General features: G+C 38.0%; 1 protein-coding gene and 1 pseudogene across 1 annotated transcript in view; both read left to right on the top strand.

The window, feature by feature from the left end:
- DMGDH (dimethylglycine dehydrogenase) overlaps positions 1 to 6,501 on the top strand; it is a 72,442-nt gene extending 65,941 nt beyond the window's left edge. Inside the window, exon 16 of the mRNA XM_003805049.5 lies at positions 5,171 to 6,501. Coding sequence (XP_003805097.1) covers positions 5,171 to 5,386 — 216 coding nt within the window. The 3' untranslated portion in view covers positions 5,387 to 6,501. The remainder of the gene's footprint in view (positions 1 to 5,170) is intronic.
- Positions 1,738 to 5,150, top strand: LOC103785351 (protein IMPACT-like; annotated as a pseudogene).
- Positions 6,502 to 13,239: the final 6,738 nt, after the last annotated feature.

Consider the following 13,239-nt stretch of genomic DNA (forward strand, 5'->3'; position numbering starts at 1 on the left):
TTTCTCTTTCTGTTCTGTATCTCTGGTTCAGCCCTCTTTTCTCAATATGTATTCTTCCTCCAATTCATATTTGCCCACAATTCACATGATTTATGCTTATAACCAGCTCTGCCATTAATTAACTATTTGACCTGATCCTGAGCTGATCTCTGGGCCTCAGCTTTCTCATCTGTAAAATGAAGCCATTGGATGAGATAACGTCTTCTTGTCACTACATTTCCTCCCACCTCATCTTCCCTTTGTTTTATATTTTTCACTCTATTCCCATTCAGTTTTCTCAGTACTTCTTAATACAGTCTACACTTACCCTTCCACCAACCTTCTGTTTTACTCAGCATGGAATGAAAGAGATATTATGCTATATTATTCTGTATTCCCACGTCATCCACAATCAACTGATTTTTAGCCACCTTAAATATGATGATACCAAAATTAGTTTTAAAACCCTGAAAACCCAAGGTCTAATCTAAAGGTTTTTTCCTTTGCCCTATGCATATACTGCATTTACATGCTATATTGTTCACCTTTCCTTGCCATCTGCTTATAAAGCTGCTAATCCAATTATAGGATTCTCTTAGATTTCCTAATATGAGTTTGCCTGCTCTTTGATGCTTAGTAAGGCCATCATTTTACATACAGATAGTCTTCTTTTTGATCCTTTTTCAGAGGCCCTCCTTGGATCCTCTTTACTCTGGACTGATATGAAATAATTTTTGCTTTTTCTTTTCAGACTTTGTCTTGACTTGTGTTGCTTTTGGTATTTAGTATTTTATTCTTGCAAGCATTTCCAGTGCTGGAGATAGGGTACAAATGTATTCGTTTATTGACTTTTGTATGTGTGTGCGTGTCTACCATATGCCAGCGATATTCTAGGCACTGGGAATACAGCAGTGAACAAAACACAAGAATCTCTGACCTCATGGAGTTTACATTCCAGAGGAGGGAGAGATAGACAATGGACAAAATAAATAAAGTATATTGCATGTCAGATGGTCTTTAGTGCCTTGGGGAAAGGTCAAGTCCAACTGGGAGCTGGGCAGTGCTGGAGAAAGGGATTATAACCTTAAATGAGGTTTAATTTTTTTAAAATCAAGGCATAAAGATGGTCATGAGAAAGGCTTTCTTTATATTGGGTGGCTCAGTTATTAAAAGATGCTTAGCTTGGAAGGAAGTTTTGAAAAAGAGGTTTGTGGAGAGGTTTGGAGAGCTTAGAAGGTTTTTTAAAATTATTATTTGTAAACTAAAACACACAGGGACAGTCAAAGAAAAGCACAATAGAACATCAAACTTAAATTATGTTAACTTCCTTCAAAGGCCATTTGCCATGTTATCTTCTGGAAGTCAGATAGAGACTTCTCATAATTTGCGAGAGAAATGAGAAAAGGCTAAAAATAAATGAGAATTATTCACATTGGTAAAAAGAAGGTCAATGTTTGTTTTAACAAAGAATGAGAATTTGCCAGGCAGAGGGTGGGGACAGATTGTTCTCGCAGTTCACTGAACTAAAAGGCAGAATGGATCTAATTGAACCTGGAAGATTTTAGGTAGAACTATTTAAAATTTATGCAAGGGAAAACATTTCCCTGGAGATTTAGTAATAAGGTAAAAGGAAAAGCCAGACTTCTGAAATATCCTGGGCTTCTAACCCCTGGATTAGAGAGAAATTCAAGTAGAAATGAAAGTAAATTCTAGCAGAAAGCAAGGCAAATTTTAAAAATAGCACTCATAAACAAGGACTCTATTTTTTTAGGTTACTAATGCAGAATGACTGCAAGACAAATCACTGCTGGGATGTTAGGAGATGAGAAGGGCTGAGGATTGTGTACTTTTGACCCAGTGAGTCAGGGGATCACACCCTGAGACTGGCCTAGGTCTCTTCCTGTTTTCTGAAGATGCTCAAGCAAACCAGCTTAACTCTTCCAGGGCTCCAAACCCAAATCTCTTTCTTACAGATGGGGAAATGAAAACAAGGTTATCAAGAAAGTCTTTCAAAAAGCAATGATTAAGCCAGGCATGCTAGCTCATACCTGTAATCCCAGCACTTTGGGAGGCCAAGGCGGGCTGATCACTTGAGTTCAGGAGTTCGAGACCAGCCTGGCCAACATGGTGAAACCCCGTCTCTACTAAAAATACAAAAATTGGCCAGGCATGGTGGTGTACACCTGTAGTCCCAGCTACCCAGGAGGCTGAGGCAAGAGAATGGCTTGAACCTGGAAGGCAGATGTTGCAGAGAGCCAAGATTGAGCCTCTGCACTCCAGCTGGGGCAACAGAGCAAGACTCCATCTCAAAAAACAAACAAACAAAAGCAATGACTAGGTACAGCCGCAGAGCTGCTCCCAGGGCTACATGGCTGAGGGGGACGCAGGGAGTAACCAAAGGCAGGATGAGGAAATTGAAGCAATGGCAGCCATTGATGGCGAGGAATGGTGTGTCATTGATGACTGTGCCAAAATATTTTGTATTAGAATTAGTGACGATATAGATGACCCCAAATGGACACTTTGCTTGCAAGTGATGCTGCCAAATGAGGACCCAGGTACAGCTCCACCTGTCCATCAGTTGAATGCTCATTGGCTTAAAGGGCAAGAACTTGTCCATTTATTGAATAGCCTGAGGAAATATATATGTGGCCACCCCATTTGGTTCCGTGAGAGTACGTGCTTTGTGTCCCTGGGATCCAGGCTAAGTTTCTTTTCCTCCCAAAATATTTAATGAGAAAATGACAGAATATTGGTGAAAGTATTCTTTACCTGTGAGTGGAGAAAATAAGAGATGTTCCAATACAAAAACCTCAGATGACAGAACCAGGCCCAGAGGTAAAGAAAGAAACTGAAGAGGAAGATGTTGAATGTGAAGATGATCTCATTTTTGCATGTCAGCCAGAAAGTTCGGTGAAAGCACTGGATTTTCATATCAGTGAAAATCAAAGAGAAATAGAATTATCTCTGATTGATCATGGCATTTCTGTTACAGACCGAATAAGTACTTTTCAGGCAGACTTTGATCCAGCAGTTTGTCCCGAACAGGTGAAAATGGTTCTTTCCAACTTGTATGAGAATAAGAAAATAGCTAGTACCAGCCACAGCATCTATGCCTACAGAGTGTATTGTGAGAATAAACAGACCTTCTTACAGGATTGTGAGGATGATGGGGAAAGAGCAGCTGGTGGGCATCTTCTTCATCTCATGGAGATTTTAAATGTGAGGAATATCATGGTGGTGGTATCACGCTGGTATGGAGGGATTCTGTAGGACCAGATCACTTTAAACATAACTGTGCCAGAAACATACTAGTGGAGAAGAACAACACACATGCACCTGAAAATCATCTAAGGCTTTGGAAAAAAAAACAAAAAATGTTCATCACTGAGTAATGGAGTGAAAATCCAGGAGTATCCACTTGCAGTTATGGGCTGAGGTGACAATTCTTCCAACATATTTGTTAGCGTAAATATTATGCCTCAATTTCTGTTGCAAACTGGTGATTGTGAAATTTCCAAAAGTGATTTTCTAGTCTCTGCTTCTTTAATTTTTATAATATAAAGCAATAAATATGGAGTGTCAGTAGTCTTACTCCACACCAGAAAAAAAAAAAGCAATGATTAAAATTCTAATCTCTCTGACCCTAATCCCTGCCTGTATCACTGAACTATGATCTAAAGGAGAAAAGCAATTTTAAAGCATGTGTTATACCTTGGCAGTTAATAATCAGCCAGAGATAAACTTTTACTAATGAATGTATTCACATTTTATTTTTCACAGTCAAAAAGTTTTCTTTTTTCACGGTCAACCAGTTTTCACAGTAAGTTTAGAAATCATATGGAGAGCAGCCGGGCGTGGTGGCTTATGCCTGTAATCCCAGCACTTTGGGAGGCCGAGGCAGGCTGATCACGAGGTCAGGAGTTCGAGAACATCCTGGCTAACACGGTGAAACCCCGCATCTACTAAAAAAATACAAAAAAATTAGCCGGGCGTGGTGGTGGGTGCCTGTAGTCCCAGCCACTCGGGAGGCTGAGGCAGGAGAATGGCATGAACCTGGGAGGCGGAGCTTGCAGTGAGCTGAGATGGAGCCACTGCACTCCAGCCTGGGTGACACAGACAGACTCTGTCTCAAAAAAAAAAAAAAAAAAAAAAAGAGAGAGAGAGAAATCATATGGAGAGCTTCTGATTTGGGGTTTCAAAGAGAGAATTAAAAACTGGGACTACAGAGATAGGAGTCTGCAATTAAAGTCATGAATGTGTTAGCATCTAAAATACTAGAAGTGCTATAGTAAGATTGTTGTTTGTAATGTGCTCTTTGCTGAGGCAGCTGAATGATCACCAGGCTGATTTCCGTCCGTGAATGTCTTGAGCTCCAGCTGTAAGCAGTCCACTTTGCCGGACAGTAGGACTTTAAGGATTAGTGCAATGTTGTATGGCCAGGAGAAGCCATTTTGAGCAGGCCTATATATCGTGTTTTACTTTTGTTGTCTTCCTTTTATTTTTGTTCCATGTAATGTTTTGATGTAATGTAATGTTTCTGTATTTTTTGCTTTTCCTTCTTTTTCATTCTTTCCTTTAGACCTGATTTCCAGTAACCTTTTTATCTTTTAATCAAGCTTGTTATATAGACTTTTTTTCGAGACAGTCTCACTCTGTCATCCAGGCTGGAGTGCAGTGGCCAGATCTCAGCTCACTGCAAACTCCACCTCCCGGGTTCAAGCAATTCTCATGCTTCAGCCTTCTGATTAGCTGAGAGTATAGGCGCCTGCCATCACGCCCAGCTAATTTTTGTATTTTTATTAGATACGGGGTTTCACCATTTTGGCCAGGCTGGTCTTGAACTCCTGACCTCAAATGATCCGCCCGCCTCAGCCTCCCCAAGTGCTGGGATTACAGGCACGAGCCACCACTCCTGGCCTAAACCAAGTATTACTATTTTAAAAATGAGAAATTTCAGAGTAATACAGAAGTGTACCTTGATAATTACTTTTCATAATTTGTAAACTTTCATTCATCTTCTCAAAATGTGAAGTTTTCCTCCTGTGTCTCTGGCGTTGTCCCCCCAGACAGCATTTCATAAAACTTCCATTTTGTAAGTTGAATCTGTATTTTAGTTTTTTTTCACCCAGAGATGAGGAGCACAGAGCTGTGACCAAGACGCTGAGGACTGTTGGGTCTTGTTTTCCAGGTGGTTGGCAACACGACATCTGGAAGCTATAGCTACAGCATCCAGAAGAGTCTGGCTTTCGCATATGTCCCTGTACAACTAAGTGAAGTGGGACAGCAGGTGGAAGTTGAACTATTAGGCAAAAATTACCCAGCAGTCATCATACAACAACCTTTGGTATTGACCGAACCAACCAGAAACCGGCTTCAGAAAAAAGGTGGAAAGGACAAAACTTGAAAAAAGACCTTCAGCAGTCAACTGAATTAGAGTTGCTAATGGCTGTCCTTGAAATTATTATAATTGGCTCCCAGGGGAATAGAGGAAACCAGGAATTCATTTCAAAATCATCAAAGTCTAAATTTAGAATCTTAATGAAACCTTTCTGTTAAGTGTTTTCTAAGCAAGACAGAATAATAGATAAATGATTTACATTGTTCTTTTAAATGAAGAAATTTGAAATGAATGTTTTTTTATTTACCCCACATTACCCAATCAGCAAAACATTTAGGTGTTTGCTAATATACACAATCATTACTATAACCTAATTAAAGGACATTTTATAATTTTAGTAACAAATGCATTCGGTTCTTGACAGCTGAAAACAAATTAATAAATTATCTTTTACATAAAAACATGTACAATATTGTTTATGGATTTACTTCATTGAGAAATCTTTCCTTAGATGAATAAATGAAAGTTTTAATTTTTCATGATATATCTGTGATGAAAATAGTAAAACTTAACATTGACATATAGCCAACATTTTAATTCAATTCTGTGAAATATTTATCATTTTCTTAATGACTTCCCTGAAAGGAGCTTTATAGGACATTATTATTGTCCTTTCAAAGGTTGTTTTAGAAGAGAAATTGCAAGAAAGAACAGTCTTCCAAAGGAAGAGGTACTTGTAAACTTTCAGAAATGAAGCTGACACATAAGTAGATTGTGCCAGTATAAACACAGTTTGAATACTGAACACCTCTCTTTGGGAAAGAATTAATGCAAGTTGACATCACATGGTGCTGTTCTGAATATCATTTCACAAAGCATTTGACAAAGCAGGTCAAACAAAAGCTTAAGAGCTGACAGGTTTTCCTTAGCGCTACGTACAGCAAGAAAAAAATCAATTTAGAAATAATTCTTTGATATACTTTTTGAAATTATTTGGGTGTAGTTGATGGAATAAATCAATTGTTTTTGTAAAGGGTGGTTTCTCATTTATAATTAATTTATACATACATACATTTGTTACACATTTATAGAAGTTTTCTTAAGTATTCAAAAAACTGAATGTGAAGCATGATAAGATTCTGTCATTTGAATAAACTTTAAAATGATTTCTTAATGTGTAAGTTTTGAAAAGGTGCCAATTTTACATTTTAAATGTTTTATAACAGTAGTTACATATTAGAACTCTTCACATGTTCATTTCTCTTTGGCATATCCTCTTAGATGAGAAAAGAAGGAAATCCCTTTGGTAACAAACTAATTTCCTAATTATTGGGAATATTATCTAGGTTCTTTAATCCAGTTCATGTTAGTGCTGGGAATTTGGGATATCCGCTTTTTTGACTGGGAATTGGGATATCTGCTTCTCATTCTCTGCCTTTCTATAACCCCATGACTTTAGGATAGTTACATACCATCTCTGGGTTCCTCCTCTGTGAAATAGGTCTAGACTCTTTTTTGGATACTATATTATCAAGAAGCAATAATGAAAGTATAACATTAAATTCATATCATATAGTTAATATAGCACTAAAACTAATGAATAAAAGAATAGACTATTCAGATGAATGTTAAAGTTTTAAAGAAATCCTACCCACAATATAAAAGACGTCTACTCTGTTTTCCTTAAGAAGTTGCCCTCATTCTCTCTTTTGTTGTATGTTAGGTGCTATTAGGTTTTGTAGGTTACCCCAGCACCCCCACTCATACCCAGCCAGTCATCTTGGCCTCAGCACCGGGGTTGGCATCAGCCAATTCATGGGCTGACAATGACCTTCAACACAACTTGGCCATGGAGAATTGAGATGAGTTAACCAGATTTCTTCCATGGGAATTTGGATTGTGAACTATCAGAGGAAAAACTGGTTAGTACTAAAAGCTGAAGCTGAAAAGATGGTTAGAAATAGAAGCCATAAAGCCAAGGGGGCAATGAGAGCTCCCGATAAGGAGGGAGACATTGAGAGAGAATGAAAGACCAGTTCCCAAAGCTCTCAGCTCCTGATGGTTTGCTGGCCAGTTCTTGGGTGAGAACCTTGACTTAAAAGGGTCCAACTAAAACCACTAGCTTCTGAAAAGTGGAACATACACAGAGAGAGGCCTCAAAGGAATGGGTCCAGGGAGGCCTCAAAGGAATGGGTCCAGGGTTAGCGTCAGACATGAACAGCAAACAGCCAGCATACTTGAAAACACTCTGGTGATGTGCAGAAGTCTGTATCTACAGCTCAGAAAAACATTCTCAAGAATGTGATGCTGAATGATAGGCACTTTCTTCCCTTGAGTGAAGAAAGCTTTTTAGAATTGCAAAAACGGTTTCTAGTTAACACATTATCAAAACATGAATGCGTGGTGTTATGTTGCTAATGTTCACATCCTAACTAATCTGTGTCTTTCTTCTTTTCTACTGATAAGGAAGGATAACAGAAAAAAACATTTTAAAGTATACCATGTGGGACATTAAATAGCAGACAGATGAGATTCTGGAATTTTACTGAGAAGATTTTGTGCATATTTTACTTGAACAAAAGGAAAGGTTGATATTATCAGGAAACACAGCAGTTGTGAAAGGAAGAAAGTTTTGGCTATGCAAACAGCATTCTTTAGCCAAAGTCCCAGGAAAGCAGAGCACCAAATATCAAATTAATTATATCCTTCTTCAGATGAATCTTCATATAAAAATATAAATTATTGTCCTATTTTTGTTTATCCCCCTGCCACTAATGAATTAGAATAGTAGTAGTGTATTTAGTTTGTTTTCTGTTGCTATAACAAAATGCCTGGGTCTGGATAATTTATAAAGGAAAGAGCTTTATTTAGCTCATGGTTCTGGAGGCTGGGAAGTTCAAGACCTGGTGGTTGCATCTGATGAGGGCCTTGTGCTGCTTCATAGCATGGCAGAAAAGCAGAAGAGGTGGGAGGGCATGCTTGTGAGAGAGAAAAGGGGGCTGAAATCCTGCAATAGCTAACCCATTCCTGAGAGAAAGGTAATAATGAGAAAGGCCATGACCTAGATACCTCTTACTAGGCCCCACCTCCCAACACTGCCACATTGAGGAATGAAGTCTCCAACAAATGAAGTTGTGGGGAAAAATTCAAACCATAACATGTATGGAAAGCTGCATTATGAATGATATAAGGGTAATACATTATTTAATTGTATTTTCTCCAGGAAAAGATTTTGGAAATATTAGCATGCCATGAAGCACAGAGGTGGTGGGGTGGGTGATACAAAAGCTACTGGGCTAAAAAATCACAAGACCTGCTTTTCCCAGGTCTGCCACCAACCAAGCACAGTCTACATAACATCTACTAATGCCTCTCCTGTATTTTAAGTTCTATGAGTAATTGCTTTTCTTAGTATTCATTAGTCTACACATGTTTGTGGAGTACTTACTATAGGCCAGGCACTGAAAGAGCAGTGATAAACAAGACAGACATGGCCCTGCCTTCATGAAGTTTATAGACCAGAGAGATCAAGCATTTAACTAAAAAAAACAGGGAGGTGTTTAATTACAAATTGTGATGTCATGAAGGCCAAGGGGAGAGAACATTTTGAGAAGGAGGGGATGGCTAACAGTGTCAGAAGATAAAAAGATGTCAAATAAGACTAAAGGCTGAAAAGCATCCCTCAGGTGAAGCAGAGTGGTCATGGGTGCTACTGGCATGAACAATTTCAGGATACCAGTGAAGGCAAAAACCAGACTGTATTGAAAAATGAATAAGAGGTAAGGGTAAGAGACAGGAAACATGTGATCTTACCATCCAGGAGCAGTTTGCTAATAAGACAGGTTATAGTGGGCATCAGAAAGCATTTAGCTGCAAGTAAAAAAAAAATCCTATTAACAGTAATTTAAGCAATTATTTATTTTATGAATTCATGTAACAAGAAGTCTGGTGGTAGGCTTGATGACATCATTAAGTATTTCAGTTCTTTTTTATTTACCCTACCAAGTCCTCTGCTCCCCCAATTTTAATCTCATATATACATGTATATGATTAAACTGGCTTTAAATTAGCACATTTTAATTGCCTATGCTTCAGCAAACATTGTATTCTACAAGTAAGTTAATTCGGAGAACCCGCAGCTACACCAATAGGCCTCCAACACTCATAGACTCAGCTACATGCATTCATTTTGAGAGTTCTTAACTTCTAGAATCATTCAGACTTACCTCCTTTGTCTAACTTTTAGAAATTAATGGTATATTAATGGAGATTATTCCATATCATCCTTTTTTTGTCATACAATATGACTATTTTAATTTTTTTAATACAAGTGCTCACATTGGTTTTAGATACTTATGCATGGTTAGAAGGAATTGGCTTAGAGCTGATGCTTAAGAAATGGACATACAATGGGCTGGGCATGGTAGCTCACACCTGTAATCCCAGCACTTTGGGAGGCCGAGGCGGATGGATTGCTTGAGCTCAGGAGTCTGAGACCAGCCTGGACAACATAGTGAAACCCCTGTCTCTATTAAAAAAAAATTAAAAAAAGAAATGGGTATTCAATGTAAAATGTCCCATACAGAAAAAACAGATGCAATTCAGTAGTATATTTTGAGTACCGTGCCAACTCTAAGGCTCAGGCTGTATGAAAGGTAAAGAAAGGAAAAAAGCAATAAGATAAAAGGCCAACATCCTGTTTCTTGATCTGACTGGTGGTTACATGGTGGTTACTTTGTGATGATTCCTTGACCTATGTACACTTTTATGCAATTGTCTTATGCACAAAAAAGTGCTATGCCAGAATATTTTTATAAGAATGGCACTATTTTGCCCTATCTTCTCTCTCTAGTTAGTTGTCTTTTAAGGAAGTAGGAGGTGGTAAGCAATGGGTGGGATGAAGTGGTCAAGGGAGTTTCAGTTTGAATTGGCCATAGTGGTTCTTATTCAGACTATCAAGTTAATAAATTTGGAGAATCTCAGAACTAAAGTAAATCTTTCTTTTTCTTTCTCTGCCCCTTTTCCTCCCAATGCTCACACATACACTAACTCAAGAACAAAACCAACAATAAATTGAAGATTCTTCTTACACACAATTTTTTTTTCTTTTTCCTTTTTTTTTTTTTTTTTTTTTTTTGAGATGGAGTCTCGCTCTGTCACCCAGGCTGGAGTGCAGTGGCGCGATCTTGCCTCACTGCAACCTCCACCTCCCAGGTTCAAGCAATTCTCCTGCCTCAGCCTCCCAAGTAGCTGGGATTACAGGTGCATGCCACCATGCCCAGCTAATTTTTGTTTTTTTAGTATGGACGGGGTTTCACTATGTTGGCCAGGCTGGTCTCAAACTCCTGACCTCAGGTGATCCACCTGCCTTGGTTTCCCAAAGCGCTGGGATTACAGGTGTGAGCCACCACACCTGGCCAGAGAATTACCTTTCTATATGCTTAGAATCTTGATGGTTCTTAACGCACTGACAGTAGTTAACACTAATGAATAACTTATATTTGTTAGCTAAAAGAAGGATAAAAGGACCTCAAAAACACCCCTATAAGTTTGGTTTATGATCTTAAAGTCCTTTAAGAAGACTCTCTGCTCCTCACTTAGATAAGGTAGTAATAAATCCATTTCTATCTGTTTCTAAAACTAAATAGATCATAAAAATATTTAATAGCTGGCATCTAAATTAACAAAGTTTAGTCTCCTTTCTGATGTTCAAGTCTATCTCCTTCTGGACAGTTCAGGGTAGTAATGAAGCAATAAGTAACACTAACCACAATTTGCCACATGTAGTTAGTGAACTTCAAGTTTTCTCTCTGAAGAAAGACCTCTTACCACGCTTATCTCTCCAGCAAGGAAGCTCTTGTTACTCTACCCCAACAGTTAATCATTTAGAGATAAAGTATTTAAAATTGTTTAGTCTTTGTATGTCATATTTATCATATTCAAAGACATTGCAACAAAAACAGTTAGGAGAAGCACCGAGATGCAGGAATCATGACTTCTTAATGTAGCTTATAACCAGTCAGCACAAGCCAAGAACGTTGCAAGCTGCAGAAATCAAGAGGCACAGCCCTAGCATCTATATGATTCTCTTAGTGCATGGCCTGCAGGCTTTACAAAGGTGTTCACTGGGGAAGACTTATTCTTAGTCCTCTGTTCTCAATTATGATGAACTTTACTTTTTGTTGAAATGTAAACTATGTTATTACATTATTATTATTATTTGAAATAGATGATATATGCACAGAGTTTAACATTTAGAAGATATAAAAGGGTATATGGTGAAAAGTTATTCTCTTTCCCATCCCTGTCCCCAGTTAACCAGTCTATCCAGAGACAACTAATGTTATTATTTCTTCCGTACATTCTTGAAATACTGTATAAACATGCATGCACCTCTCTCTATATATATCTATACATATGCATATATATACACACATCTATGTTTAAGCAAACGAGAGTGTACCAACCATAGTGTCCTTTGCCTAACTTTTAGAAATTAACAGTATATTGGAGATTATCCATATCATCCTTTTTAATGATTGCTTAGCATTCCATAATTAATTTAACCAGACCCTATTATTGGCCTTTTTCTATTACAAATAAGGCTAAAATGAATATCTTGTTGTATATTTCTCACATTGAGTATCTCTATAGGATAAATTCCTAGAACTGGGATTGCTGAATTAAAGTGTATGTGCATTTTGATGGATATGCAAAGTTGTTCCCCTTAGAGGTTATGCCAAATTTCATTTCTTTGATGAATGTATAAGAGGGCTTGTTTCTTTACACTCTCCCTAAAGCATTGAGTTATCACTGGTATATTATTGATGTTTCTGTTTGAATTTCTCTTTTTGAGTGAGATTGAGCATCTGTTCAGATATGGCCACTTGTATTTCCTCTTCTGTAAACAATTATGTTCCTATACTTTACCCATTTAAAAATTAGTTTGTTGGTCTTTTTCCTACTGACTTTAGGAGCTGCTTTTATTTCTGTCCCAATTTTTGCACCTTCTAACTGACTGGAGTAGTTTTTACTGATATGACTATGTACTGGGAAAACCCTAAAAGAAACTAATGATTAAACCAACTCAAACAATAAAGAGTTCAGTAATTGGTAGATGCAAATTGGTAGATACAGTAGCCTTCATGTCCACAAATAATAGCCAGTTAAAAGTTATGATGGTAGAGAAAGCCCCATTTCAATAGCAAAAGAGAAGATAAAAATATTTAGAAATAAGTTCAAGAAAAGTGCAAAACTGATATGAGGAAAACAGTTCTAAAAGGTGCAAAAATAGACCTTAAATGGAAAGGCACTCCTTATTCTTAGATATGACAACTGAATATTATAAAGACTTTGGGGCCAGGTGTGGTGGCTCATGCCTGTGATCCCAGTACTTTGGGAGGCCAGTGCAGGAAGATCACGTGTGCTCAGGACTTCAAGACCAGCCTGGGTAACATAGTGAGACCCCATCTCTACAGAAAAGTTTTAAAAATTAGCTGAGTGTGGTGGCTCACACCTGTAGTCCCCAGCTCCTCGGGAGGCTGAGGCAAAAGGATCACTTGAGCCCAGGAGGTCGAGGCTACAGTGAGCCATGATTGTACCACTGTGCTCCAGCCTGGGCAACAGAGGGAGACACTATCAAAAAAAAAAAAAAAAAAAAAAAAAAAAAAAAGAGAGAGAGAGGGAAAGAAAGAAAAAGAAAAGGAAGAAGACATGCAGGAACAGCCAGGAAAACACTGAAAGTGAAAAGCTATGAAGAGTCATTAGCCCTACCACACATGAAAACATGCTGTAAAGCCTCTAATCTGAGACAGTCTGGTGCTATGAGTAAACAGACAGGCAAGTAGAATCTAACTAACTGAAAACCTAGAAATAGAGCCAAGTATATGTGGAAATTAAGCATATGATAAATGTGGCAT

The sequence above is a fragment of the Pan paniscus genome, chromosome 4, assembly GCF_029289425.2.
Source record: "Pan paniscus chromosome 4, NHGRI_mPanPan1-v2.0_pri, whole genome shotgun sequence".
In the NCBI taxonomy this organism is placed as follows: Eukaryota; Metazoa; Chordata; class Mammalia; order Primates; family Hominidae; genus Pan; species Pan paniscus.